Genomic DNA, 25,469 nt, shown 5'->3' with positions numbered 1-25,469 from the left:
GATTACCCGAAGAGGTTGAGCCCAGAGTGCCCCTGACCGCCAAGGGGGGTCGGACATCCCAGGGGCCCGAAGGTGGGTTTGTTGGGGGGACAGAGACCTCTTTTTTCTAATTTTTAGAAGGTCACCGAAGACTGGCAGCTTCCTGGGCTGGGATCATAGAAAGCTTTTGTTTTTCTTTCACCATGACACCCCGCCTTCCTTCAGAAATCCCTTCTAGAGCTGGGGATCTTTTCTGGGCTGCACATTGCAGGGAAAGTGGTAGCTTTGGATTTTAAATATTCTTCTCCAAAATCAAGAGCCATTTAGAGATCAGTATTTTGCTTTATAAACAGGTTCTATATAGTTATCTCCATCCTATTTTATTGGAAGCACGGCTGGCAGGCCAATAGTCCTTGTTATGACTAGTGGATAAACATCATACCTAGAGATATCTCTCATGCACAAGTGCACGCGCATGCAAACGTGCATGCACACACACAGAGACGATCCTCAGCTGCATTCCTTCTGACACTCACTACACACTGACAGTGGTTACACACCTCAGAGGACACAAGCCCTAGATGTGCATGTGGTCAGTTTTACTCCATACTATAAGCAAAAGAGTACACATAATATTCCTTTTCATGTGCACCCATAGGCATCCGACAAATATTTGTGTGTGGGCACATGAGGCAATTGTGGGGTTGTATATACACCCCAGTTTGCAAATTTTGTCTCAAGACCTACATTTACAAATGAGAGATTCAGATACCCCATCATCAAAAACGACGGAACCTAGATGCAATAGTCCATAGTCGTGGTGCTTTTTTCTTTCACTCAACAGAATTATATTGACGAAAACATTTTCTTCGAATTACAGAAGAACAGTTCCAAAGAAAAGGGAAAGATGAGAGAATTGGTCCTAAACCTCTGCCCCCAAATAACGAATTTGGAACAGAGATCGCCAGAGTGCCCTCAACGAATGCGCTGAAAGGACTATAGTTATCTTCATCCGGAAGAAACATACAGCAAATATATGTATGGGTGTGGTGACCATCCTCACGGGTCACCTCCTTCCCCAGCGCCCCACCCCAAGCCAACCTCTTACAAAACAGATCTCTGGGGCTTTCCACGCTCGGAGACCAATGTACAAACATCAGGGTGGCCCCAGCCTAGGGTCTTGTTGTGTCTGGAGGAGCCCGGCCATTTGTGCGTGAGGGGAAGGGGCCCAGCCCTACCCTCCCACCCTCAGGGGCTGGCGCGGTGAGGAAAGGGAGGGGGCTGGTTTCTCCCCCTCTCCCTTCCCTCCCTCAAAACTGTATATAAAAATTCCAATACAGTCTTCTCATAGAGGGAAAAAGAAGAAAAGATAAAACGAAAGCCCTACCCTCAACCCTACACATTTAACTGCCACAGACGGAGACATCTGGTGGGAGGGCGGTGGAGCCAAGAAAATTCCTATAAATTTAAATTCGATGATGGTTACAATTAACTCCACAACAAACGTGTGCTTAAACGGAAAGCGTTGCTGGGCGTTTGGACGCAGCTCGAGCTGCACGTGAGAAATGAGAGCTTTAAGAGTCGCAGTGGAAAGTCCTCAACTTGAGAGCGGGAGGAAGCTACCGCCACACTCTTGCCCCTGCCCGTGGAGAGAGGGGTGCAGGCCCGCCAGCTCCGGCCTACCTCACCTTCACACGCCTGTCCTCCTCTGCTGGGCTCTGCCTGCCTGCTTCCACCTCCTCCGCCTTGGGAGCATTGAGGGTTTTAAGAGGAGAGGGGCTAATAAAAGGGTCAAATAAAATCATAATATTGAACAGAATGAAATATCTTTATTTGCCACCAAAAAAAAAAATCCACAGCAATCCCTCTGGGACAGGAGCCGGGTGGGGATTGCACACGTACACACGCACTCACACACAAGGAGATGGGTGATTCAAATCTCATTCCAGGCGAGTCCTCCCCATATCCCCTCCGGGTAGAAAGAAATGCTTGTGAAATTTATTTACAAAACTTCAGGCCTCAGCATGGGGGAGGCGTCCAATCCCATCTCCCTACTGCCTCTTCCACCCCAATCTTTTTTTTTTAAAAAAAGAAGGTAACAAATGCATAGACTATAGCTATAAATTCGCGGAGTGGGTCACAGCTTGGAAAAAGGTTAGGAAACCTCAACGCACCAGTTAAGAAATTTCAAAGGAGGGCTCTACACGTTCAAGGGGGAGAACAAATAGGCTTGGGCAGGGCCTGGGCACAGACAGAGGTAGGACACGACTTTGCACACCTAACACCAGGTCAAAGGAACAGAAATTTCACAGCAAGGCGGGATCACATTTAGCTGCTCCCCAGCAGTGGGGAGTGGTGGGGTAGGGACGGGGCGCCCGGGAAGCCTCCCCTCGCAGACACGGTGTCCTAGCAGATCTTCTCACATGGGCAAGGGAAGGCTTGCAGTTCGAGGGTTGTAAGGCTCAGGCGCTCACTACTCACGCCCCTCCCCCCACCCAATCCGAGCAGCAAGACATTGTCGCGAGGTGTGTTTTCTTTTAAATAAAGATTCTTGGCCTCGGCGCCAACGGTGTCCACTCGCCTTGGATCAGACACTTTCCTTCACCCCCCTTTCCAGGCCCGGTCCCTGTCCCACACTGAGTCAGACCAAGGTGAAGGAGGTTCCGGAAAGAAGTGCGGGCAACGGCAGTGGGGGCCAGCCCTGGCCACAGTCCAGTTTTCCACCCGCGGAAAGAAGGCGAATTAGAAAATAAAAAATAAAAATAAAATAAAATAATCTCCCCCTTTCCCCCCTCCCCCCAAAGGGCCCGGTCTGCGGTTACAGCAGAGGATTTCCCGAGAAATACTGCAGCCGGTCTCTGCTTAGTTTTTTTTCTTTCATCCTTCTGTTCTGAAACCAAATTTTCACTTGTCGGTCCGTCAGGTTCAGCATCCGCGACAGCTGCAGCCGCTTTTCTTTGTTGATATACACGTTGAAGAAAAACTCTCGCTCCAGTTCCCGGATCTGGAATTTCGAATAAGGGCAGCGCTTCTTGCGGGTGCCGGGGGCGTCTGGAGGGGAGGGGAGGGAGGGGGCAAGTGCGAGGAGAGGGGAAGAGAGACACGTGAGACCCCGGCGACCCCAGCCCCACTGCCGGGCAGCCCTCCCGCGGGCGCAGCGCTGGGCCGGGCCACGACCCCCTGGCAGGGCGAGCTCGTCCCCCATCCCGGGCCACCGTGGGACCCGCGCCCCCTCCCCTCGGACGAGGGACGGGGCTGGCGGAGTCTGGGGGAGAAGGAAGCCAGCTGGGGCCAAGTGCGTCCCCGCGGACAACGCCCCCCCCCCACGACTTCTGCTCAGCCGGACTCCTCTGTCCCTTCCTGCGCTGCCCTCCTAGTGACTCTGAAAACCCACCGCCCCCCCGCCCCCAGAAATCTGGGGGAACCGCGGAGAACAGGCGCGAAGAAGTGAGACCGGGCGAGAGTCGTGGGGAGGCAGGGAGGGAGCGAGCGAGCAGGCACCAAAGACGCCCGAGAGCTGCTTCCGGGGGCCCTGGCGCCCCGGGACGCCCGGCGGGCCGCGCCTTCCCCGCGGCCAGGCTAGGCCGGCGCAGAGGCCGCGGGCCGCAGAGAAACGCTGGGCCCCAGGCCTGGAGCAGAGTGGAGCCCTGAGCCGCCTCGTCCCCACCCCCTGTCGCCGCTGACCCCCGGCTTGCTCCGGGTTCTGCTCAGGGACGCGCGAACACAGTTTGAACATTTGGAAAATAGTTTTTGAAAGAAGCAGAGCGGCCCTCGCTGGCCTCCCCGGCCTCAGGTTCTGCTCCATTGCCTCTCTCCCCCACCACTCCCCCTCTCTGAGTTTCTCCCTGTCTTTCCCTTGCCCTCCCCTTTCTCCCCCTCCACCCCTCCCCTCCCTCCCGCCCCCCGGCAGCCGGGCTCCCCATCCTTCCTTAAATGCTCCTCTAAGTTCACGATCAAAGTTAATATAGCCCGCGATGGTGGCGCTTTTAAAAATTTCACAGACCGAGGGAGATAACGGGGAGGGGGTTCACCCAGCTTTTCCAAAGAGCCCTTTTCCCTCCGTCCCCACCCCTTCTCCATCGTAAAAAGTCGAGTCGTTGGGAGAGAGGGCTTTGTAGGTTATAATAAAATCCTTTGAATGCTTATAAAACTCCACATAAAATCGGACTGACCCAAAACACGAGGCCGTCCCCGCTCCCCTCGCCTCCCCCCTACTCTCGCCCTCCCTCTCTGGCTCCCTCCCTCCTGCCCGCCTGTTTCACGGCCGCTGCTACCTACTGGGGGCGGCTCCCTTGGCCGGCTCCTTGGCCGCCGAGTGGGCTGAACCGGACGAGCTGGGATTCGTGTTTTCCTCCTCGGCCTCGGCCGCCTCGGGCCCCGCCTCAGCCCGGGACGCCAGTCCCGAGGCCGGGGGCGCCTCGGGTTCCCCCTTGGCCTCACCCTTGCCCGGGCAGGGGGGCTCGGCGGGCGCGTCGCCGCCACCGCAGTAGGCGTTGTCAAAGAAACGGTCGAAGGCTTGGGGCAGGACGCTGTTCTTGTTGACTGAGGAGTAGAAGCCGGCGGGGGCGGCGTGCGGGGCGCTGGGGTGGTGGTGGCCGCCGTAGGAGCCTTCGTTTTTCATGAGGATCTCGGTGACGGTGGAAGGAGGCAGGCACTCCCGGTGCATGAGCTCGTCGGCCGCCGCATAGCAGGAGGAATAGCTGTTCCGGTGGTGCCACTTGCCGGAGGGCTCCAGGCCGTAGGAGACCTCCCGGACCGGGGGCACTTGGGCCGGGTAGGGATAGGAGATCTGACGAGAGGGGGCCTGGGGCAGGAAGGAGGAGACCGTGGAGAACTCGGGCACGTAGTAAGTGCAACTGGGCAGATAGAGGTTGGAGGCGCAGCTCCCTCGCTCGCCGAAATCAGCGCCCCTCTCCTTGCGCGACGGCGAGCAGAAGTTGCCCAGGTTGACCGAGTTAAACATCGTTCTCTTCTCCTGCCGGCTCCAGATGGAGGTTTTGGACCTGATCTAGCGAGGGGGGAAAATTTGGGAAGGCGAGATGACGCGTTATCCGTCTTAGTCTCTCTCCCCGAGCACGTGATCCAAAGTAGATATTGTCATATATCAGTTCGGAGCACTTCGCAGTCGTAGGAGGGGTTCTCTCTTAGGTAAGATGGGGACGTTCAGGCGATTGGTTTGCAAACACCGCAGAAACATTATGAAAATCAATTGCAGATTTGTATTCGTTTTTCTCTTGACACTCCCCTCCTCTCCATTCCACAGAGCGAGCAAAGGAGGAGAGAGAGAGGGTTGGGGTGGGGTGGGCGGTGGGATGGGCGGGGGCAGGGGCTAGGAGGGGTAATTGTATTTTTTTCTAGCTGCTGCTCTTCCCCCCCCCAGGATTGGGAGAAGGAGGAGGGTTCTCACGTATGGGGGGGGGTCTTGCCTCCTCCCTGTGATCAGCCCAAGACAGGGCTAGGGATGAGGACCTCTTTCCCCATTGCCTGATTCTGCCAGAGATGTGAATCTTTTTCCCCAACTCTCAGGGACTCTTACCCCACCAACCTGAAGAGGGTCACAGCGCCTGTTTACAAGAGTTTGAAGAAGTCGATTCTTTTCCTGGCCAGGGCTGGCTATCAAGGCTCCCTTTCCCCTTTGGAGAGACTCCCTGGAAGTGTATCTGAAGTTTCCCAAAGGTGAGGCGGCCCAGCAGCAAGCCAGTGTCCCAACTTTGTCTGGCTTGCTGTGCTGCTGGCGGCTAGGGACTTAGATTAGTCATAAACAGTGGTAAGCAGTGAGCCAGCCGCCCAGCCGGTGCCTGGCGAAGTCTGGGAAAAACCTTCTCTAATGTTGTGTTAAATATTTAGTATGAGAGAGTGGCTCTGGGTGAATATTTCATGCCTGACTTTATTGTCAATCAATGCACAGAAAGCTACATCCACTGTGGATTTTTAAGTCTCAAACCCGCAAGAAAGAGGTTGGAATGAGAGTCCTGTGTCTTCTCTGTCAGGGGCCCTTTGGGTTGGTGGTTCAGTCTCAGCTTCTTCACTGAAAAGAAGCCCAGTGTCGGCTCTAGGAAGGATATGGTGGAGGGACTGGGTTTGGGGCTCCTATCCTTGGACGATTTGGGGGCTGTGAGGTGGATGGTGGGGCCAGGTACAGGTCTCTGGAATAGACCAGCAGGGCAGTGGAAGGGAACGGAGGACCCTGGGTGGGCTGGGCAGGGCCAGGGGTCACTCTCTAGTGGAAAACCTCAGCCCCTCTCCCTGCTCCCCGGGGGGCTGCAGCCAGGCCCCCTGGTGGGTGCCACTTTCCTGTTTCTCAGTCCTGCCCTTCCCTGCCAGCCTCCTGGGCGGCTGTGACCCCAGAGGTGGACTGAGTGGTTCTGAGCTCCCTTGCCTTTCTTCGCACAGGACACGTTTGAGCAGCTGAAAATCAGTTTATTGAAAGGTTCTAGACTGGGTACCAGAGCAACTGCCCACAAGCAGAAAGCAACCTTGCATCCAAGGAGGAGCCACTAGGGCATGATCTGTTCTGTTCAGATCAGCAGGAGGAACTGAAGCCCCCGGGGACGAAGTCTACCGCACCCTTAGGAAAAGCCAGAAATGGCCCAAACCCTCTTTTAACTCCTAACTCTTGTTTAAAATTGGTTTCCACTGTAAAAATATTATTTGTATTTGATTTTCCTTGTTGAACTTGACAAGGTACTGAGGCCCCGATAGTAGATGGGGAAGACACAAAAAAATGGTACCTTGAGCCCAAATACAACCCCTCCCCAAATCATTCTTTCCCAACCCTCCTGTCTCCTCAAATTTGCTTCAGAGCAACACCTGGGTTGGAACAGCCTTGGCCATGGGTCCCATTCTCAGGGAGGCTCTGGCATACCCACGGATAGGTCTCTGGCATCCCTCTACCCATTCATTGCTGGGCACTGCTTCCTGAGCCCTCCTTTAGTCCTGGCCAGATCTTAACTAAGGGCCGGAACTTAACTAAGGGCAAAAAGGAACTAGATTAGGACTTTGCTAACGAGAAGGCTGCAAGAAAAAAAAAATCTGTTGCTTTTCCTCTTTCCCCTACCTCTTTTTATAGGGTGTACTGGGGCTGGCATTTTTAATTATAATGATGGGGAACTATGGACTATGGCTTTTATGGGGTTTGTGCTCTCCTCATTAAACTCGAGTTTATTGGAGGCAAAATGCTCCCCAAACAGTGATGGGAACTGGTAAGAGGGAGCTGAGAGGTACCCCTTGCAGAGGTGTGGATGAGCATTCAAAGTCTCCACTCTGGCTTTCCCCACTTCCCCCCAGGGCCCTGGTTCCCCCTCAATCCTGGCCTCCTGGGCCTTGTGGGGCCCAAGCCCCCAAGGCAAATTCTGCACCGCCAGGGCCGACAGTGGGGAGGGGGTTCGCTTCCTGTGAGGAGACAGCTGTGGGCCTGAGCACTTGAATTTGACCACCAAAGTTTATTCCAGGGCCACCATAAAAGTGAGCCAGGCTGCTACAAGGAGCTGCTGGCGGCTCTGTTTCCTTGAAACAAAAAAGAAAGGCAAGAAAGGATGTCAAAGGAGTGGATGTTCAGGAAATTCTAGGGTCTCCCAATAGAGGCTTGTGAACATTAGTATTTTTCCCCCTAAAATTAAGGCACAAAGTTCAAAAATTTTTTTTCTAGTTTTGGTCTGACTTTTAATTTTTTAACAACTTAAAAAAATCCCAACAACTGGAGGTTGCTGCTGGGGTCAAGGAGAGAAGGCCTTGGCTGCTGAAGTCAGGGAGACATTGATTGGCAAAAGTACCCACGGTGTGGGCGAGTGGCCTCCCTGCCCAGTCCTAGGTCCAGGCCACCCTGAAGCATAGGCTGAGCTGCCTGCCCCAGCTGGCATCCCTGAGCATCCGTGCCTCCCCCGACGTGAGACCCAAAATCAAAAATCGGTCCCCAAATTGATTCCCAGGAGCCCTGGCAAGCCCCACGCTGTGGAGAGGAGGCTGCTTTCCCCCCTCATCTCATGGGTGCCTGTGGCCTCTGCACCTACTGGAGTCCCAGCTTTCACCTGAAATCCTCCTTAGCAGGGCCATCCTGCCCGCCCCACTGACTCTGGGTGGCCTCATTCAGGCGGCTAGCAGGCAGCTGCGGTCTGGGCAGCCGCCTCGGTACTCTGGCCAGGGCCACGACAGACTCTTCCCTTTCACACACAGACACCCGAGGTGGCTTCAGAAGGGGGCAGTATCTCTAAGTCCTAGCCCAGCACCCCACACACAGTACTGGGCCCCCTCAGAGCTTGTCCACCTCCTGCTGCTGCTCTGGAGAGAGCAGACTGTGGTAGGGAAAGGGGCCCACCCCACAGACCAAGAACTGGGAGGAAACCCCAGTTTGGAGAAAGGGGGCCCTTAGAGCTCTCTGGTCTGTAAGTTCAGTTTGTGTGGGGTCAATAAAGAGATAGGCAATCAGCGCATGGACACCCTCAGTGGATCCGAGGCTGGGCCAGCAAGGATTGCATCCTTTTGCACAAATCTCTCTCCCTTGCAATGCCACTGAGTTTAATAATCCCTTTAATGTGCTTGGGGATTTTCAGGCCAGCGGTTTATCCTGCACCCCGTGACACCTCCCACCCCCAGCCAGGGAACTAGAAGGGAAAGGGACCGCCCGTTCTCAGACTCCCATCTCTCCTCAGCCCCGGCCATTGCCCCAAGCCCAAGGCCCCAAGTCAGGTCACCTAAGAGGACGCTGCTCCAAGGTTCCTCCGGCCCCTGGACAGGAAAGGAGGAGGGAGAAGGGCAGCCCCTCTGCCCCCACAGCCCCACCCCCTTTCCTCTTCGGAGGAGGGATTGTCCTGGGAGGCTAGCAACGCGACCCCATTTCTCCCAATAAAAGTCCCATTTTACGAGCCAGTTTCACTGGCCCCTCATCAAATGCTCTAAAATCAAGGAAATGTCTTAAAAGCAGTCTGGAAATGGAGCCACTACCATTGGACCTTGGTCTCCAAACTCAGCTGCAACAGCACACACACACACACAAAATGCCTTTTCTGGGCAGAACTGCAGTGCTGAGCCACCCAGATCTCCGAACTCTTGGCCCAGTGCAGGCCGGGTTGGCCGGAGCCGCCATTCCCCGGCTTCAGCGCGCCTACTTAGGCTCGGACCCAGTCCTCGCAGATCAAAGTGAGCTGGCGGCATTTTTATGAGATCAACTTCAGTGGTTCTTTACTTGTGATCAGATGCCTGGGTTGAAAATGCAAAAGGGAACAGCCCATCAACCCAAAAAGGAAAAGGAGAGAGAGAGAGAGAAGGCACAGGCATGGGGTGAAAAAATTCAGGTGACACATAGCAAGAAGATTCCAGTCACCCACAAAAAAGACCCTTTGCCTGCAGCAAGAATTGTTTGTGGGTCAGTCCCAGCCTCCAGGCCCCGCCATTTCTCCCCAGTTTCGGGAGCCAGGAAACCTGACTCGCCTGTGTTCTGAAGCCTGATACGAAAGCTTCCACAGTGTGGACCTGCCACGTGGGGCAGAATGTGGCTGCCTGCACGCACTTGCCCCAGCAGGGAAGTTGCCTTCTGCTCACGATTCAAAAGTCTCTCCCATTTTGCTGCTCTCCTCTCTGAGGTCTCCGTGGTCCTCCGGTCACTACAGCCAGAAGTTGAGTTACAAGAAGATTCGCCAGAGATTTATCGCCTGGCCCCAAACTTGGAGAGCCTTGTCATAAACAACCGTCTATTGTCTAGACTTTTATCTCCGGGTATGGATCGTGCATTATTGAGGCTCAGGAGACACGGGCCTTGCTCTGTGGGGTGTGCGTGCAGCTGAGTGCTTGCCCCCTTGCCCCCAGGGGTTTCTGTGGGTAGGTTTAGGGGGGGACGCAAGTGTGTGTGTGCCCTTGGAGCTGGGCAGGTATACCTGAGTGTCCAAGGGTGAGGGCTCGAAATGGGGAAGGTCTGTCTGTGCCTGGGAACGTTCTGGTGCATGTACTTGTGTGTTGGGTCAGAATTTGTCACAGTATGCTTTGTTTCTCGGGCATTTTAAGTGTTCCTGTCTGGGCTTTTGCGGGTTTTATTAACCTGTATCCGCTTGGCCTGTTAATGTCCCTTGGAAGCAGATCATCTGGTGTTTTTCAGTATTGGGCCCATTGTGTGTGTGTGTTTGGCTTCTCTGAGAAAATGGGTTTGGGTGATACCTTTCCAGTCTCTCCCTCAGATTCCTGCACCACCTCAGCCTAAATCACACCTCAGCCTCTGCCTTCACCACAATGTCTTGCCTTGCTTCGCTCACTGCAAGTTCCTACCTCTCCCAAGTGACTACCAATTTTCTGTCACAGACACAAAATACATTTTTGCAGGATGAGGTCTGGCTATCTTTGCCTTTCCCACACTAGGGGGAAATGTCGCAGCTCGTAGTAAACTCCCTCCCTTCTTGGGGCTCCCCTTCTCTGGGCTGAGGGGGACATCAGAAAGGGCTTCCCCAGTCCACTCTGACCTTTAAAGATACTCTCCAGACAACTCCAGATAATGACAGAGAGGGCCTGCCACTCCCTCCCTGGCGCTTCCTGGCAGCAACTGTCCTCACCCTGGCCACCCCCTCCGCCCCTTGAGCCCAGGCAGTAGGACGTTTGCCCAGATTAAACGTCAGTGGGAGAGACACTTATCACCTTAGATCTCAGGGTCAGAGGCTGTTTTTGAAAGCCAGGCTCCTTTAACACCAGCAGAGATAATCAGATCCTCCCCCTTTGTTTCTCATGATCGGAACACAGGGTGGCAGGGCTCCAGGCATACAGGCCTGGGAGCTCCCTGCCTGCCCCCACCGTTCCTGGCGGCTCCCACCTGGGCCCCAGACCCCACTTCAGGTCCCAGATAGTCCTTAGGCACCCTCAACCAGGTAGGTCAAGTGGGACGGGACTGATCCCAGACTCCGTCCGGTTTTCCAGTTGAGAAGGGTGTAGGTGACAACCAGCAGGGGTTTGTGGGGCATCAGATTTAACCAGAAGCCCCCCATCAGTGCATCCCTCCCTTCCCTTGCCATTAGAATTCCCATTTCAAAAGCAATGATTAGGCCTAAAAAGGGCTGAGTGGGCGCAGAGCTGGCGAAAACAAGCTGTGAGGTCCTGGAAAGAGGTGAGCCCTTCACAGACACCTCCATGTCATATTCATTCTCTCTCTCTCTCTCTCTCTCCCCGCCCTAGTGCTGCTACCCTGGTACCCTGGAGGGAGAGGGCCAATGATTCTACTTCAGGCTCCTTTCTTCGGCCGCCTTCCTTCGCCTGAGTCCGCCGGCTGCCCGCTGCCCGCTGCCGGCTTCCCGCAGCCCAGCCCGCCGCCGCCTCCACTCCGGAACTCGCTTTCCCTCCAGCGGGCAGGCTGCGGCGTCGCCTTACTCCGCCTCCCTCCCTGCCTCCCTCCATCCCTGCCTTTCCCCCACGTCTCAGACCAACAGATATCTAATATACTTGTCTAGGCTGAGCCGGCTCAACGCTCGGGGATCGCAGCCGCGTTACAGGGTCCTAGCGCGGCGCGCTTCGCTCCCCGTCCCTCAGCTGCAGCCTCCTACTTTGCTAGTTGCCGGGTTCAACAGCTTCTCTCTCGCTTTGCCTCTTCTTCCCCCTTTCTTTCCGCCTCTGGATATGAGAAATAAATAAATCCACGGCTCATGCCGCATCAGCCCTCCCCACTCCTGCTGCCTCACTCCCCCTCCTCCTTACCGAGTGTACCGCCTTGTTTTCGAAGAAAATCTTAATAGTCAGACATCTAAGCTGTAAATGAACATTTTTTTTCTTTGTGACGGCTAATTTTCTCTCCAATTCTTACGTCTTGCTCCGCTTCGCGGTGGAATGGAATGGATTTAGAAGTCTGCGTATGGGAGGGGGGGAGTGGAGAGATGGAGCCCAGAGTTACAGGCGGTGGCGAGAGATACGGAAGACGGAGAGATACGGAGAGAAAAAGAGGCATTGGGGTGGGGAGAGGAGGGAGGGAGAGGGAGGGATGGATGGAGGGAGGGCGGGAGGGAGGGAGCCCCAGCTGGCGGGAGCGGAGCCAGAGAGAGAGAAAAGGAGAGAAAAGTTTCCCGGAGTCTTCATTAGTTGACTTCTCTGTCCACTGCTTCCCCCAGCCGGCCGTGCTCACCTCCAATAAAGGAAGGGGGGGGGGTCTTTATTTTTTTTTTTTAAGGCCCCAAAGAGTCCAGTGTTTACAAGACCAGAAATGCCACGGCCACATCCTGGCAGAAAGAAAGGCTGAAATGGAGGACTGACGCCTGCCTTATAAGGTACGATGCTAACTTGACCTTCACTTTGTCAGGGCGCCCCCCGCCCACCCAGACCGCTGCAGGCGGCCAGGCAGAGCCCAGGCGACCCTGGCCTCTGCCTCCCTGCTTCTTTTCCTCTGTCAAATCTCTCCTTTCCTTTTTTTTTCACTTTCTCTTTTTCTCTTTTGTCCTTTTCTTCACTTTTTCCTACCTTTTCTTTTTATTCCCTTCCTTCTCTTTTTCCCCTGCTTTTCTTCTTCCTGCCCCTTTCCTTTCACTCATTCCTTTTATTCTTGCCCACTGGTTTCATGGTTTCCCTTGATTCTCTCTTGCCCAGCTCTCTATTGCAATCTCTCTCTCTCTCTCTCTCTCTTTCCTGATCTTTTGAATCCCGGAAACAAGAATAAATATTTTCAGTACTCTCCCATCCCCACCCCAGCTGACTTCCACAGCCCTAGCCTGGCCTCTGCCCCCATCCAGGTATCCCTGGGGAAGAGGATCCAGGAAAGAAGGCCGATTTAGGATTATAGGGGCTTCACTCTGGGCCCAGTGCCCACTTGAGGATGGCAGTGAATTTGGTTTTGGTAAGACTCTGTCTTCCTCTCACTGGCCTCACCCGCCAAGTCTCTGTGACCCTAGTCGTCTTGAATGGAGGACTGAAGCCCTTGTTTGTGGCAGTATGGGGAGAGCAGAGATCACTGCTCTTGAGACTAAGGGGGAGACTTAAGGACCAAATTGTTGTTTGCCCTTCTCTCAGCTTCCAGCCCCTAAAATCCTAGAGATTTCACTTAAGACCTTTGGGGAGGGAATTTAGAGAATTTGGGATTTCTGGAGATTCCCACACACATGAAAATAGGAAAGAGATAGATTATCCAGGCCTCTCTGCTTTGCCTCTTGTTGCCTCCCAGGCTCCAACAAAGCCTCAGACATTAACTCTAATCATATCTTGTGTGGCTATAAAATAAATGATATTATGGACACCCCTATAATTATCTATTATTCACTTACTTGTGATAATTAAAATACTGGATGAGGCAGATCTATGCAGACAATGTAAAGCCAAGCAAATATCCTGGAAAATGAAAGTGAATCTGTGTCCATTCTTGAGTATGTTCCAGAATCTGTAAGCCTGCCTAGGACCTCCTTGATTTAGGAGTAGCCATCTTGTAGGGGATAGGGTCATATTGGGAGACCCTAACACTTCCTTTTCCCCGCTACATCCCACTTCTCCTCCTCCTTTGCACAGACACCAGAGAGGATCAGACAATCAAAGGGAAATTCTTTCTCTCTCCCCCTACAATTATCCAGATAATTGCATGAATTCTTCCTTGAATATTGCTGTGTAGTCAGGGTTGAGATTTCAGCAGGAAGTGCAAGGGACAGGACTCCAAATGGGGGAAGCTGAGAGAGTCCTGTGTTCTTACATTCCCATACTTTATAGTTCTGTCTAGTGTTACATTGTTTCTTCAGGCAAAGATCTTTGTTCGCTTTCAGTCATATTTCTCCCTTCCCCCTCCCTTTCTCTCTCTCTCCCTCCTCCCTTTTTCCTGTCCCTTTAAAGGAGACCCAGATCATCCTCTGCTCTTAATAGATGACTATAAAAGTAAAATTAATTCCCCCCTGCCTTTTAATATCAATATCTCTCTGTTAAGTATGCACATTGGTGAGAATAAACAGAATTAAGTGCTGCAACCCAAACCAGCAATTATATCCAAGGGTTTTTTGGGGGGGAGTGTTTCGTTGTTATTTGTTTTTTTGTTTTCCATTGGGCTTATCTGGGGGTGTTTACTCTGCCGAGAGATAACCAGGGGGTATTTGTATTATTTTTACAAGCTCATTGGGGCCTGAGCCAGTACCAACCTGGTAGAAAACGCAACCATGAAGCCAGAGAGAGAGCCAAAGGAGGGAAGAGAGCGCCAGATGGAGATGAAAAGGAACCACGCGGAGAAATGCAGGGAAAGAAGGAGGCGGCAGGTCCCGGAACAAACGTGGCAGAGGGCAAGACAGGCACTCAAGGACAGAGGTTTATGTATTTTTATTAATTTTTTTTAAAATTTGGGGCTCAGTGAAGAGAAGGGACAACTCAGGAAAGGGGAGGGGAGAGGGAATTATTCGAGTTACAGCGTGACCACCCCAGAAGGGGAGAACACTGGATACACCAGATCCTCGGTGATCCCCGGTGCTGGTGCTGGAGCAGGAGCTGCACTGGGCTCGCTCTGGTTCCGATTTGCCGCCGTCCCACAGCCCGTCGGGCTGGGCTATCGAAGCCCCCCCTCGCGGCCACCAGGGCTTCCTCGCTCTCCTTATCATTCCATCTTTATGACGAGGCTTGTTAACAAGACCAGAGAGCTGGCCACGCACATCTATCTCTGCCGCTCGAGCTCAGCCAAGCAGCGGCCGGCGGGGGCGGGGTGGGGAGGGGACTGGCGAGGCACTAATTAATTGATTTCTTTGGACAGTAAAGTATGGCCGCATCTACAAGGAACCTATCGACTCATAAACAATATCTCTGTTGGGTGTGAGTGTATTGTCTCTCAAAGAATTTTTCCATAGGCGTGTGTCATGTAGTCCAGGATTTTTAGCTGCTAAAGAAAGACCCAAGTGGGTTTCATTTTTAGGGGGCCAGATCGGAGTTAGCTCAGCTCCAGAAAATACTTTATGACTGCCTCTGAAAAAGCGTTGGGAATGGGTTTTGTTGAGAAAGACTTGGGTTATTGGATAACCTTTCCCAGTTGCTTGGTTAAGGTTAAGGATAGGAACTGGAGTCGAGTTGAGCAGGCCGGAGTCCTCTTCCTGGTCGTCTGGGATGGAGTGGGGCTGCTCTCGGATTTGAGAGGAGCATAGAAGACAAGGTCCAGCCTTTACTTCATACTTCCCTGGACTTGAGTTTTTTAAGTAAATTTTTAAAAAGTTAAACAAACCTTAGCTTTCAAGAAGCCCTTGCATGCCCAGCACACAGCCGGAACCTACCTGTTACACACCTCACCTGGTTGCTGCGCTTCCTTCTTTCCCCCTTTCCTAACTGGCAGCTCAGAGTAACTATATTTATATTATATCTAGAAGAACACATCCTGAGACAGAAGGGGTAACGTAATTATACAATGCTAATTCCATACAGGAGTGGTTATGCAGTCAGACCCTGCCGCAAACAGGACCTAGGGCTCTAAATATAGACCCTGACCTCAGACAAGAGAAGCAACAGTTAAATAGAGATAGAAGACCACTCATATAAATAATCCACGTAGACACAGAAGGGGGTTTGTAAAAGACAGAAATAATAGAAATACAGGACAGAAAAGAGGTTCAGCTGATAGAGAATGTCATTGCCAATGCCTGAGCTTCCTCCTGCTACTGTTTTTAAGAGAAATGTGTATTATAAATACAGTAATATGTGAAATCAAAGTATGTACTTCAATGTATTTGGTACACATACACCATGTATACAAACATAATTCACAGAATGTATTTTTCATACACTGGGTTGATAGGCACTTTGTGTATATATAATAACATGATGTATATTTTTCATGCAGTTTTTTAATGTGGATATATTAATATCTGGATGCATTGTCCGTGCACTGGTTTTATATGCCCTTTGGAGTGTATACATCCACGTAGCTAAATAGATGTAGGACTGTACCTTCCCTGCGCAGGATGTGCGCAAGTGTACTGTTTAATCTATGTCAATGAATTTTTACATGTGATGGGTATACATGCTATATATAATCTTTTCCCAGGAGGTTGTTTTCCCATACAATAGATAAGAGTGCCTCCATATGTATATTTTCTAGAGAAATATATTTTCCATGCCCAGAATGTACATGTAATATAGATCGCTGTGCATTTTAGACTGTTTCAGTATATCGGTTATGTCGGCAGTATGGCCAAGCGTGCATTTTGTGGAACAGCTTTTCCATGCTCCGAATGTGGACTATGCGTCTTTCACAGGGAGCTTTTCTAGCAACAACTGCCGGTGAGTTCCGCACAGACCGGTCGTTGAAGGAAGTTCTCCACTCCGGTTCAGGGAAACTGACAAACGGAAGGCTTATCTCGGAGTCCCCAGGAAGCGGCTCCGGCTCAGAGAGAACTCACCCCCAGGCAACCGGCTGGGTCACAATGGCTAAAGGTCCGCTGCGTTTGGTCTCATCCAAGCCCAGTTCCTCGGCTCCGGTGCCAGGCTCCCTCGGGCGGCACAGCCTTTCGGAGCCTGGGGCAGAGCCGCCGGCGGTGACGAACCCGGCGGGAGGGCGGGCCGCCGCTGTGGGGACGCCGCGTGCCCAGCAGAGGGAGGGCACTTGGGAGAAAGGCCTGGTTCCCGCAGCCCGGCAGCGCCTCGGACTCGGGCTGTTCTTTGAGGTCACCCACAAACCCACGGAGCGTCCCCCCGCCCCCGGGCTATGGCTCAAGGCCGAGCGGCTGGGCGGGTCCGGGTCTTCGCGGTCTCCGCGGATCTGGCCAGCAGGGGTCATCCGGTCCTTCGCGGGAGCCGGCGGCCCTCGCGCGGCGACCGGAGCTGCCGGCTCTGTTCGGGCGGCGGGGCCGGGGCTGGGAGGCGCGCCGGGTTTCCTCTCCCCGGGACCTCGGGCACACCGGAGCCGGGGCCGGGCCAGGCGGGCGGGGAGCTGGGCTGAGGCCCCGGAACCCTGTCCGCCGGGCCGGGGCACGGAGCGCTCCGGGCGCGGGGAGGGGAGCGAGCGGCCAGGCGCCCGCGTCGGCCACCAGCGGCCGGCGGGCCTTTGTCTCGGGGCCTCCCCTGAGCGGCCATCGCGAGCTCGGACCCCAGCTGCCGCGGTGCTGCGCGTCCGGTGGCGGAGGGCCCGGGACGCACGCTTCTCCGCGGAAAACCGGCAGCTCCGTCTCGACGGAGGCGGATACCGAAGGGCGGCCGCTCGAGCCTAACGCTCGGCTTATACGCGGCTGCGGGATCCCAGGCCTGCAGCCCACCTCGCGCTAAATTACACCGGGACCTTTGGCGCCTCCCTGTGCCCGCCGCGCAGAGAGGGTTGGGGGCTCCGGGGTGCGTTTCCCCCACGGGTCGGGGGCCTAAAAACCGCTCCTACTTTCCTGGTAATGGCGGGGAGGATGGGCGGGAGCTCCGGCCGGTCCGGAACCCAAGGTCCCGGGGGTTTGATTTTTCGAAGATCGGGGCCGGCGGTCCCTGCACCGCTCTGGGTCTGAGCCATCGATCGCGCCGGGTTTCTGGCTGCATTAGCATCCACAGAGCCCGGGCTGCCGGGCCCATCACCCGCCCGCTCGATAGTGGCTTTAAATACCCTAGCTGCGTGTACGCAGCTCAGAGTGGAGTAGAACTGGGTGATAATCAGGGCCAAATACAAAACTCATTTGAATGGCATAAGCTTACACATACACAACAGTGAAATTATTTTTCTACCTGGATTATCCAGATAACTCTCTCCTTTTCTTGTTCCTCAAGACCCAGTTAGAGACACAGGGTGCTTTGTCTTAAATCAGTGGAGTAAATTGTAGTTTGAGGGCTTAAGCCAGACAAATACTTGCAAAATAGATGCAATCTTTGCCCAGATCCAGAGCTCAGCCAAGTCCTGGGTATTTGGGTTGTGGCTCCAGCCATGACCTTCTCTTTGGCCAGGAGACCCAAGGACTTGTTATTCAGCCGTTGGGAGGAGGTTATAGCGTTTTTCCTTCTCTGACAGCTTCCCCAGTTATTGAGTCTCAGGGCCTGCATAGACAAAACCCAACAAGGAACCTTCTCTCTCAGATCTGCAGTGTCTCTGGGAATAAATCAAGGGAATAAATTAAAGGCCAGTTATTCCTGACCTCTCTAAATTCCCTCTTTCCTATTTAGCCAGAAATGCCTTCACTGTTAACTCTTCCTGTATAGATGTGGCTTAAGAAGAGGGTAGCCTCTTGCCTGGATTCACTGGGATTCATACCTCCCCCCACCTTTATTCAGACTCAAGGGCAGCCACTCAGTCCCTCCCCTACACCACCAGCTCAAGGCTGCCAGAAGCTATCCAGTCCCCAGCCTGCCCTGAACTCTGTGGGCCCTTTATAGGAGTACTCCCAAAGCTTGGGATCTGCTTCCTGCCTGAATCCTTCAGATACACACTCAGCAGGGGGTTGGGGCAAAGGGACGATGGGATTTGGTCTAAATCTGCTACTTTTCCTAGTTGCAGGAGTAAAGAAAGGAGGGGAGAAAGAGAAAGAAAGATTTCAGGGCAGGAGGCGTGGCTCGGGAGGCTGGGCTCAGAGGGGGGCTCTTGTTATTCTGGAGCAGGCCCAGGAGGGTGGAGGGGGAATTTGGAGGAGACTCCGTGATTGGAGCCTGGCTGTGAGAAAGGGAAACTCGGGGATCAGAGGCTCACGGGTGGAGGCAGAGGGAGGGCATCCCATCCATAAGGAAGGAGTGAGGTGGAGGTGCAGAGGACTCATGGGCTCAGCTGAGACTAGACTCTGGCCTGGACCTGGGCCTCTCTCTGTCATGGCCTGGAGGGGCCGCAGCTGACAGAGGCGGAGCCTATGTCATCAGCTTCAAGGGGTCTTTAGTACCCTCTCCAGTCATCTTGCAGTGCACAAAATCTGCTCTCAGAGTGAAGTCACAGGGTTAGAACCATCAGGGTGAAGTGTGGACCCACCAACCCCTGCCCCTACCCCATGGCACTCTCACCATCCCAGCTCCAACCAGCTCTTGCCCCTACCCTGACTTCACTTCTTGGAGATCTTGCAGCTCAGACTTCCTTTTTGTGGTCCTGAAGGTAGTTTCAGCCTCCTCTGGGCTGTCCACATTATTTTTACAACCCCACGACTCCTCAGATATCCCTCTCCTCCCCCCTAATCTACCATCCCCCAATTTTCTCTCTGCTAGTAATTGCTTGGGACTGGAGATGGCAGCTCATCAACAGATCTTGGTTGCTTGTATATTTTTGTTGCCCCTGCAACCACTCTTCCTTTATTATTATACGTTTATTATTTTTATTATTCACCTGGGCTGGAAAAAGTAAAGTGGGGGAACAGCTAGGAGGTTGGGGATCCCATTCTTTCTGGGCATAGGAGACCATGTGTATGGAGCCAGTTTAAAATTTTCTCTCAAAAAAATCACATCATCATGCCATCATGTTTTAATTATTATTATTAATATTAATATGATGAAGCAACTCTGTACAAGGACTATATAAAGGGAAAACGTGCTAGAGACAGACGTTTGCATAGGAGGGCACACTACAGAGAACCGGGGAGGGAGGAAAGGAGGGCATCTACCCACAGGGATCACACTAGGTACTATAGCAACAGACACAGAGAACAGGACACAGATTGACAGAGAAGCTCACAGAAATCAAGTTTAAAGCGACAGGAAGAGAATATTGCATATCTTTGTCCCCCCACCCCTTTCGGAGTGTTTTGGTCTCCTTTATTAAGCTGGGAGAGTCAGGCTGGAGTGGTGAAACTCAAATCCAGCACCCCAGAGACCAAGAGGTCACAGGAGGGGCTGTATGAAGGGGTACATGGGTGACCAGGCAAAGAGGGGAGTACCTCATACCCAGCGCCAGCCCACAGGGGAGTGTGCAGACAGCTGGAACGGTGGTGATTTCTGCAAACGTGTACATAGGTTAATGTGGGTGGGGAAGTGTGTCAGGTGCCCAGTGCGGGATGAGGGTATGTGATTGTACAGCTACTCTGCAGGGCTGTTATTTGGGGATATGAGGCTGCCTCTTTGCAAGTACAGTCAGGAGAGTGGTGTGGGCCAAGTGCTGCACTGGGCAGCTGTGCCTATATGCTTGCCCATGCCTCTGCACAGTCTTTCACAGGGACTTGAATCTGGTGGGAGAGTGGATTGCCTTTCCAGGGTGTGGAAGGAGAGACTTTCCCCAGGTGGGAAGAACTCCAAGCTGGCGGGCCAGTTTCACACTGTCCAGGCTGGGCTTAACTCCCATCATTCCCCTGCTTCTCGCCCTCTTGATCCTGGCAAGGGTGGGTCAGCAGGTGGGAGGTTGGGGGACTCTCACCAAGGGGAATCAAAACAGAGTGCAAGAAGGCGGGGGGGGGGGGTGGGGGGGGCTCCTTCACAGCTTCTCTTTCGGAAGCCAGCCTGGGATCTACTGGGCTGGGGCTGGGGCCTGAAGGGGGCTATGAATAAAAGGCCCTCGGCTGGAGAAGCCACTTTCTGGCCTCCAGTGGGTTTTGGGGATGTGCCCTTCCCTCTGCTCTGGACCCCCTAATCTGCGGCTCCCCGGCCTGGGGGCGGAGACAGCGGATCCTGAGACAAAGGGCGCCGTTGGGGAGCAGGTGGAGTAGGGGTGGGTAAAAGAGAGAAAGGAGTTGGGTGGGGGGCTGCAGCGCCCCCTCCTTCATTGTTACCAGCCTGGGAAACCCGGGCTGAGCGGGGGCCTCCGCGGCCGGTAGCCCCTTTTAGGGGCGGATTCTCTTCCCGCCTCGTAAATTACGCCGGTCCAGCCTCCGGCCGGCCGTGACCGTGAACGCCAGCGGCGAAGGGAGAATCTGCAGCGGCTGCCAGAAACTCTCTCGGCCAATCAATGCCGCGCTTCGCAGCTCCTTTTACAGCTTCCTGGGCTTCCCGGAGGGCCAGGTGGGGGTCCCTGGGGTGGCTACTGAACCTGAGGCTGCGTCCGCTCAGCTCTCAATTCCCCGCTTGCGGCTTCCGGTCCGCAGCCGCCTGAGCGGCAGGAAGAGTGGATGGCAGCACACCTGTGAGCGAATGGGCGCAGGGGGCTCGGGAGAGGGCTGGGGACCAGGAGACGGTTCGGGTGGCCTGCCCTAGAGGGGACAAAAGCCTGATCATCACCTTGTCCACAGCCGGGTCTGCCAAATGCTTATGCCTGGGCCTGCTCTGTGTCCAGGCCTGGAGGACCCAGACCCCAGCGGACTTGGACATTGCTGCTCATTCTGTTCTCCCAAACCACACTTCCTCCTAGGTCCCCCCGCTTCCTTCTGCCCTCCCAGAGCTACCCTGACCCCTTCCCTGCTCTCTGCCCATCCTCCACTCTTGCTCCCTCCTCGCAGCCTCTCCTAACCCCAATAACTGCAAGTTCTGAGAGCCTTGGTCCCACTGTCCCCACCCTCGCCTACTCCTGCAGGCAGACAGACCTAAGACCACGGAAGGAAAGTGGTGGGAGGGGACGCCTGAGTCACCTCTCCTCCAGGTCTTCAGACGGAGGCCCAACGCCCCGGTCCCACGTCAAACTAGCCCCTCCCCAGCGCCTCAGCCTTCCCTGCCCCTACCCCCTGCCTGCAGCTGTGGGCTTCCTCTCTCCCTGGCTGGGTTCTTCCCTTCTCTCTGGGACCTGGCAGGGTCTGCTGGGGGTGTGTGGGAGGGAACCACGAACAAAACAGACAAGAGGACGTCCCAGGAGGACCTGCCAGAGACGCCTGGCGTTCTAAGCGGGGACTGTGTCCCAGGCAGTGCCCACTCTTTGCTCTCTGCCAGAGACAGGCTCAGTCTGGGGCTGGCGCCCGTGTCTTGTCCCCTAAAAGAAGGAGAGAGCTTGCTCCCTCAACAGAAGTCTTTTCTTTTTCATTCTGCGGTTCTGAAACCAGATCTTGACCTGCTGGTCACTAAGATTCAAGCGGTCTGAGAGTTCCCTCCGGCGCTGCCTTGTGATGAACTCGTTCACCAGAAACTCGCCCTCCAGCTCCGCCAGCTGCAACTTCGAATAGGGTTTGCGCTTCTTCCGTGAGCGGCTGTGGATCGGGTACCAGGGCGCGCCTGGGTGGAGACGAACCAGCAGGGTTGGCCAGGGGACCAAGAGGTGACAAGCCCAGTACCGTCGGTCCTTCCCCAGCCCCTTTCACCTTGGCCTAACACCCGACCCCAGGCTCTTCCTCTCCTCTCTTAGGAAGACTCCCATCCCCACCAATTCCTCTGCCTCCATGAATCTCTTTTTCCCCTTTCACTCTTTCTCCTTGCCTCCCCTACTTCTCACTGCAGTATCCCAGAACCTTCCAAATTCCTATCCTCTCACTTCTCCCCAAACCTCTTCTTCTCCAGGATATCCTGGCCCCTTCCTCTCACATCCTCCAGGATGGGGTCCTGATTAGTTAGAACAGACATGAGCGAGTGACAAGAGACAACAACTGGCCTTTCTTAAAAAAAAAAAAAAAAAAAGTAGGTAATGGGGGCCTGTGGGAAGGTGGAAAGAGAGGCCCTGGGAGGGCAGGGACCAGCCTCTGGGTCCCCACCCCCCAAGGCCTGGGGAAGTCTGTCAGAATCTCCTTTCTCCGGAGCTCCCTGACCCCTCCAGCTGCAGGCCGAGGAAAAAGGGAATCTCTAGTTCTTTTACGGGGATATTTACATGTTTATAGGGCTTTCCCCCCCAACTCCCTTTTTTAAAAGAAGCACTTCCTCACCACACAGTCTGTCACCCCAGGAGGCCCTAGCTCAGTCCCACACTGCCCCCCCCCGCCCCGCCCCGGGTCAGACGTCCCATCCGGAGTAGCCTCGCGAATGGGCCGGGGTCCTTACCGCTGGCCGCGAGGCCGCCGCCGGGGTTTAAAGGCGATACCAAGCTGCCGGGGTCGCCCGCGCCGGCGCCCTTGTTGCCCTCGTTAAGCAGGGACGAACTGGAGTCGGATTCCAGCGACTGGCACGAGGGCGGGTCGTGCGGGGGTCCCGCGCCACCCTCGCCGCCTGCCGCGTAGTCGTACTTGAAACCGAGCGCAGGCGGCCCCGACGGCTCCAGCTGCAGGAGCGCTGCCCCGGGCCCGACTCCTGGGCCGGGGTCGCGCCCGCGCTCCTCACGCTTCAGGCCCCCGCCGCCGCCCTCGGCGCACGGCTCGCGGTAATAACCCTTGCTGTCCTCCACGCGCGCCAGCTCGCACGTGCGGCCGAAGGGCGGGTTGAGCGACACCGGGCTGCCGAGATAGGGCTGCGGATAGCCATTGCACGGCTCCGCCGACGGCCAGGGCAGCGAGCACACGTTGTCGCGGCGCGGGTAGGACAGCGAAGGCAGCCCGGGCAGCTGCGCCCCGGACGCACGGAAGTTGGGGAAGTAGAAGGTGTCTCCCGTGTGGATGTTCACCAGCGGCCCCACAAACCCGGGATTCAGGAGATTATGCTCGCCCATTTCCGCGGGGCCCGACCGGCAGCTTCTACTTTATTGCTATCTGACATTAAACATAGTTAAACCTGCACCGGCCACCCATTGGCCGTCCAGCTCACGTGGGTGCCGCCGCCAGGGGGATGGGTGGGGACAGAGAATCCCCCCACCCCGCACCAACTCCAACTTCCCCCTTCCCCAATGGGGGGGGGGAGGGAACGAACCGCGGGGGCAGATTTATTCTCTGGCTTCTGGTTTTTAAAAAATCATATAAAACCTAACGCAGAGATCGAGGCAATCGCCCGACACGGGGCAAGAGGAAAAAAACCACACCAAAAATACTCGCACATACACGCTTCTGCACCCTGCACTACCCCCCACAGATGTATTATCTTCTCACCAACAGCTGGCCGAGCCCAGCCCGTCCCTCTTTAATTAGCTCCTTTATTAACTAAAACCGTTGGAATTTACAATATCTCCCCAATAAATTACTATTAGATATTGTGTCATATAAAGTTTACTGGCTGTTTAAGGAGACGGATGAGCCCTTTGGCTCGGGGTTTATTTACAGTAGAGGAGAAGTGGGCGTAAAGACAGGTTTCCCTGCCGCTGTCTCTCCCAGCCCTGCCGCTGCTGTGCTCCTTTTCCTCAGCTCTTTCTCCCCAGGAATTTAGGGAGACACCTGGGGTCCTCTCCTATAGGAAGGGCTCAGGGAGGATTACTAATGCTGGGTCTTCCCCATTCCCCAGCTGGGAACCACCCAGCCACACACCTTCACTCACCGTCAGAGGAGGGATGCAGAAGAGAGGCAGAAGCAGCAGAAAAAGGAAGCACCCAGCTCCATGAGGACTTGCCTGCCTGCTCCTGAAAATCTGGGGGCTGAACTACTCTTCCCCATGACTTCTGTGGGTCAGGGGGGCTTCTGGGGGCGTCTCTTGGAGACTTTGCAGCAAGAGGCTCTGGGCTCCCAGCAGGGCTTGGCTGGCCCAAGAGGCTCTTGATTCTCACTGTGGAGGAGACACTCACACCCCAGAACCAGCCTAGCATACCACTGGGACCATCAGATAACTGTGCCAAGCCCAATAGGTGTGCTGGGAGTAAGGGAAAGAATGCCAGAGAATTATCTTGTTAGGGGTTTAAAATTATTTTTATAGTGCTAACCTCAGTAGCTCCTTCCACAGAAGGCTGAGAACCCAACGCTGGCCATAGGCGAAATTACTCGACATCTGGAAACCACAATTCGGTCTCAACCAAGTCCACAGACACAGCCAAACAGATTAAAATGAAAAAGGAAACAAACCCTCAAAACTAGGTGTATTCTATTGGAGTCCAGTAGACACAATACTCAGATTTCTATGCGATTACTTCGGGCTCCAGCAAAAGCATGGCTTTAAGTAATACCAGGTGAGATCAATAGTTCAGCAAAAGTCTAAATATGACAAAACACCAGAAGATTTGGAGAAAATGAGAGAGACGTGAGTCTGAGAGAATCTGGGAGAAAGAAATCCATGTGGGTGAAAGTTAAATATCTGAGAACGAGCGGAAGCTACAAAAGCAGAGCAAAGCAGAAGATTCTCATCTCCCTCTTTTTCTCTCTTCTGCAGGACATGGCAGAGAGAAACGCAGATTCTTCGAATTCCACAGCTCCCTGGGCGATTTCATATCCCAAACCAGAGCTGGGACAGAAATGTGTCCGCGCGGGCTTCGCCCTGCCCGGCACAGCTCGCAGCTCGGCACCCGCCCCTCGCCCCTCTTCCTCTTCCCTGCCCTGGCCGGCCAAGGTCCCTCCCGCCCCCCCAGGAGCCCGCCCCGCGCCGGGCCCACTTGCCAGAACCGAAGCCAAGCGGCGGGATGCCAGCCCCGGCGCAGTCACCTTCAGTCAGAACCACGAGAGCCGGGGCGCCGAGGAGCGGGCAGGAGAGAGCCTGAATTGGCCTTTTCGTGCCTAATTGATTAAGGGGCTGCGCGGCTGCACAGAGCATCCCTCGGCTGCAAAATCCACGTCACAGCATCTCCAACATCTTATTTATGCCTCTTTTCAAGATGCATTAATGAGCGTTACTGAATATTTAATTTAAAAAATTTATTTGGGGGTTATTTTTGGTCATAAAGATAAACAGGGTGTGACTTTAATATCATTGCTGTTTTCAATCAGAACGTTGCACCGGCGGCGAGGTCTCCAGGCCTCCAGGCCTCGCGCTCAGCCGCTATTGTTGGTGTGGGGGAGGCCAAGTTGAGCTTAGCGAGATAATCG

General features: G+C 54.4%; 2 protein-coding genes across 2 annotated transcripts; both read right to left on the bottom strand.

The window, feature by feature from the left end:
* Nucleotides 1-1,335: 1,335 nt before the first annotated feature.
* Nucleotides 1,336-5,268, bottom strand: HOXC11 (homeobox C11). Its single transcript, XM_022571461.2, has 2 exons — nucleotides 4,258-5,268; nucleotides 1,336-3,030 (listed from the first exon to the last, which is right to left on the bottom strand). Exons 1-2 carry the CDS (start codon nucleotides 4,940-4,942, stop codon nucleotides 2,798-2,800), a joined length of 918 nt encoding a protein of 305 aa, XP_022427169.2. The 5' UTR covers nucleotides 4,943-5,268; the 3' UTR covers nucleotides 1,336-2,797.
* Nucleotides 5,269-17,158: 11,890 nt separating this feature from the next.
* Nucleotides 17,159-23,993, bottom strand: HOXC12 (homeobox C12). Its single transcript, XM_022571462.3, has 2 exons — nucleotides 22,642-23,993; nucleotides 17,159-21,885 (listed from the first exon to the last, which is right to left on the bottom strand). The coding sequence occupies exons 1-2, from the start codon at nucleotides 23,240-23,242 to the stop codon at nucleotides 21,647-21,649; spliced, it is 840 nt and encodes a 279-aa protein (XP_022427170.1). The 5' UTR covers nucleotides 23,243-23,993; the 3' UTR covers nucleotides 17,159-21,646.
* Nucleotides 23,994-25,469: the final 1,476 nt, after the last annotated feature.

This window comes from Delphinapterus leucas, chromosome 11 (assembly GCF_059928025.1).
Source record: "Delphinapterus leucas isolate spDelLeu-1000000601 "Yukka" chromosome 11, BTC_Dleu_Yukka2, whole genome shotgun sequence".
Classification (NCBI taxonomy): Eukaryota; Metazoa; Chordata; class Mammalia; order Artiodactyla; family Monodontidae; genus Delphinapterus; species Delphinapterus leucas.
Note: the sequence above shows the minus strand (reverse complement) of the source record. Positions and strands in the feature narration are given on the sequence as shown.

Bases quoted from the DNA above. Each gene is read 5' to 3' on its own strand.
- HOXC11 (XM_022571461.2), bottom strand. From the start codon at position 4,942: ATGTTTAACTCGGTCAACCTGGGCAACTTCTGCTCGCCGTCGCGCAAG. The intron at 3,031-4,257 runs GTAGGTAGCAGC...CCTCCCCTCCAG, and splicing joins GGCCAAGGGAGCCGCCCCCA to ACGCCCCCGGCACCCGCAAG.
- HOXC12 (XM_022571462.3), bottom strand. From the start codon at position 23,242: ATGGGCGAGCATAATCTCCTGAATCCCGGGTTTGTGGGGCCGCTGGTG. The intron at 21,886-22,641 runs GTAAGGACCCCG...GTCTCCACCCAG, and splicing joins CGGCGGCCTCGCGGCCAGCG to GCGCGCCCTGGTACCCGATC.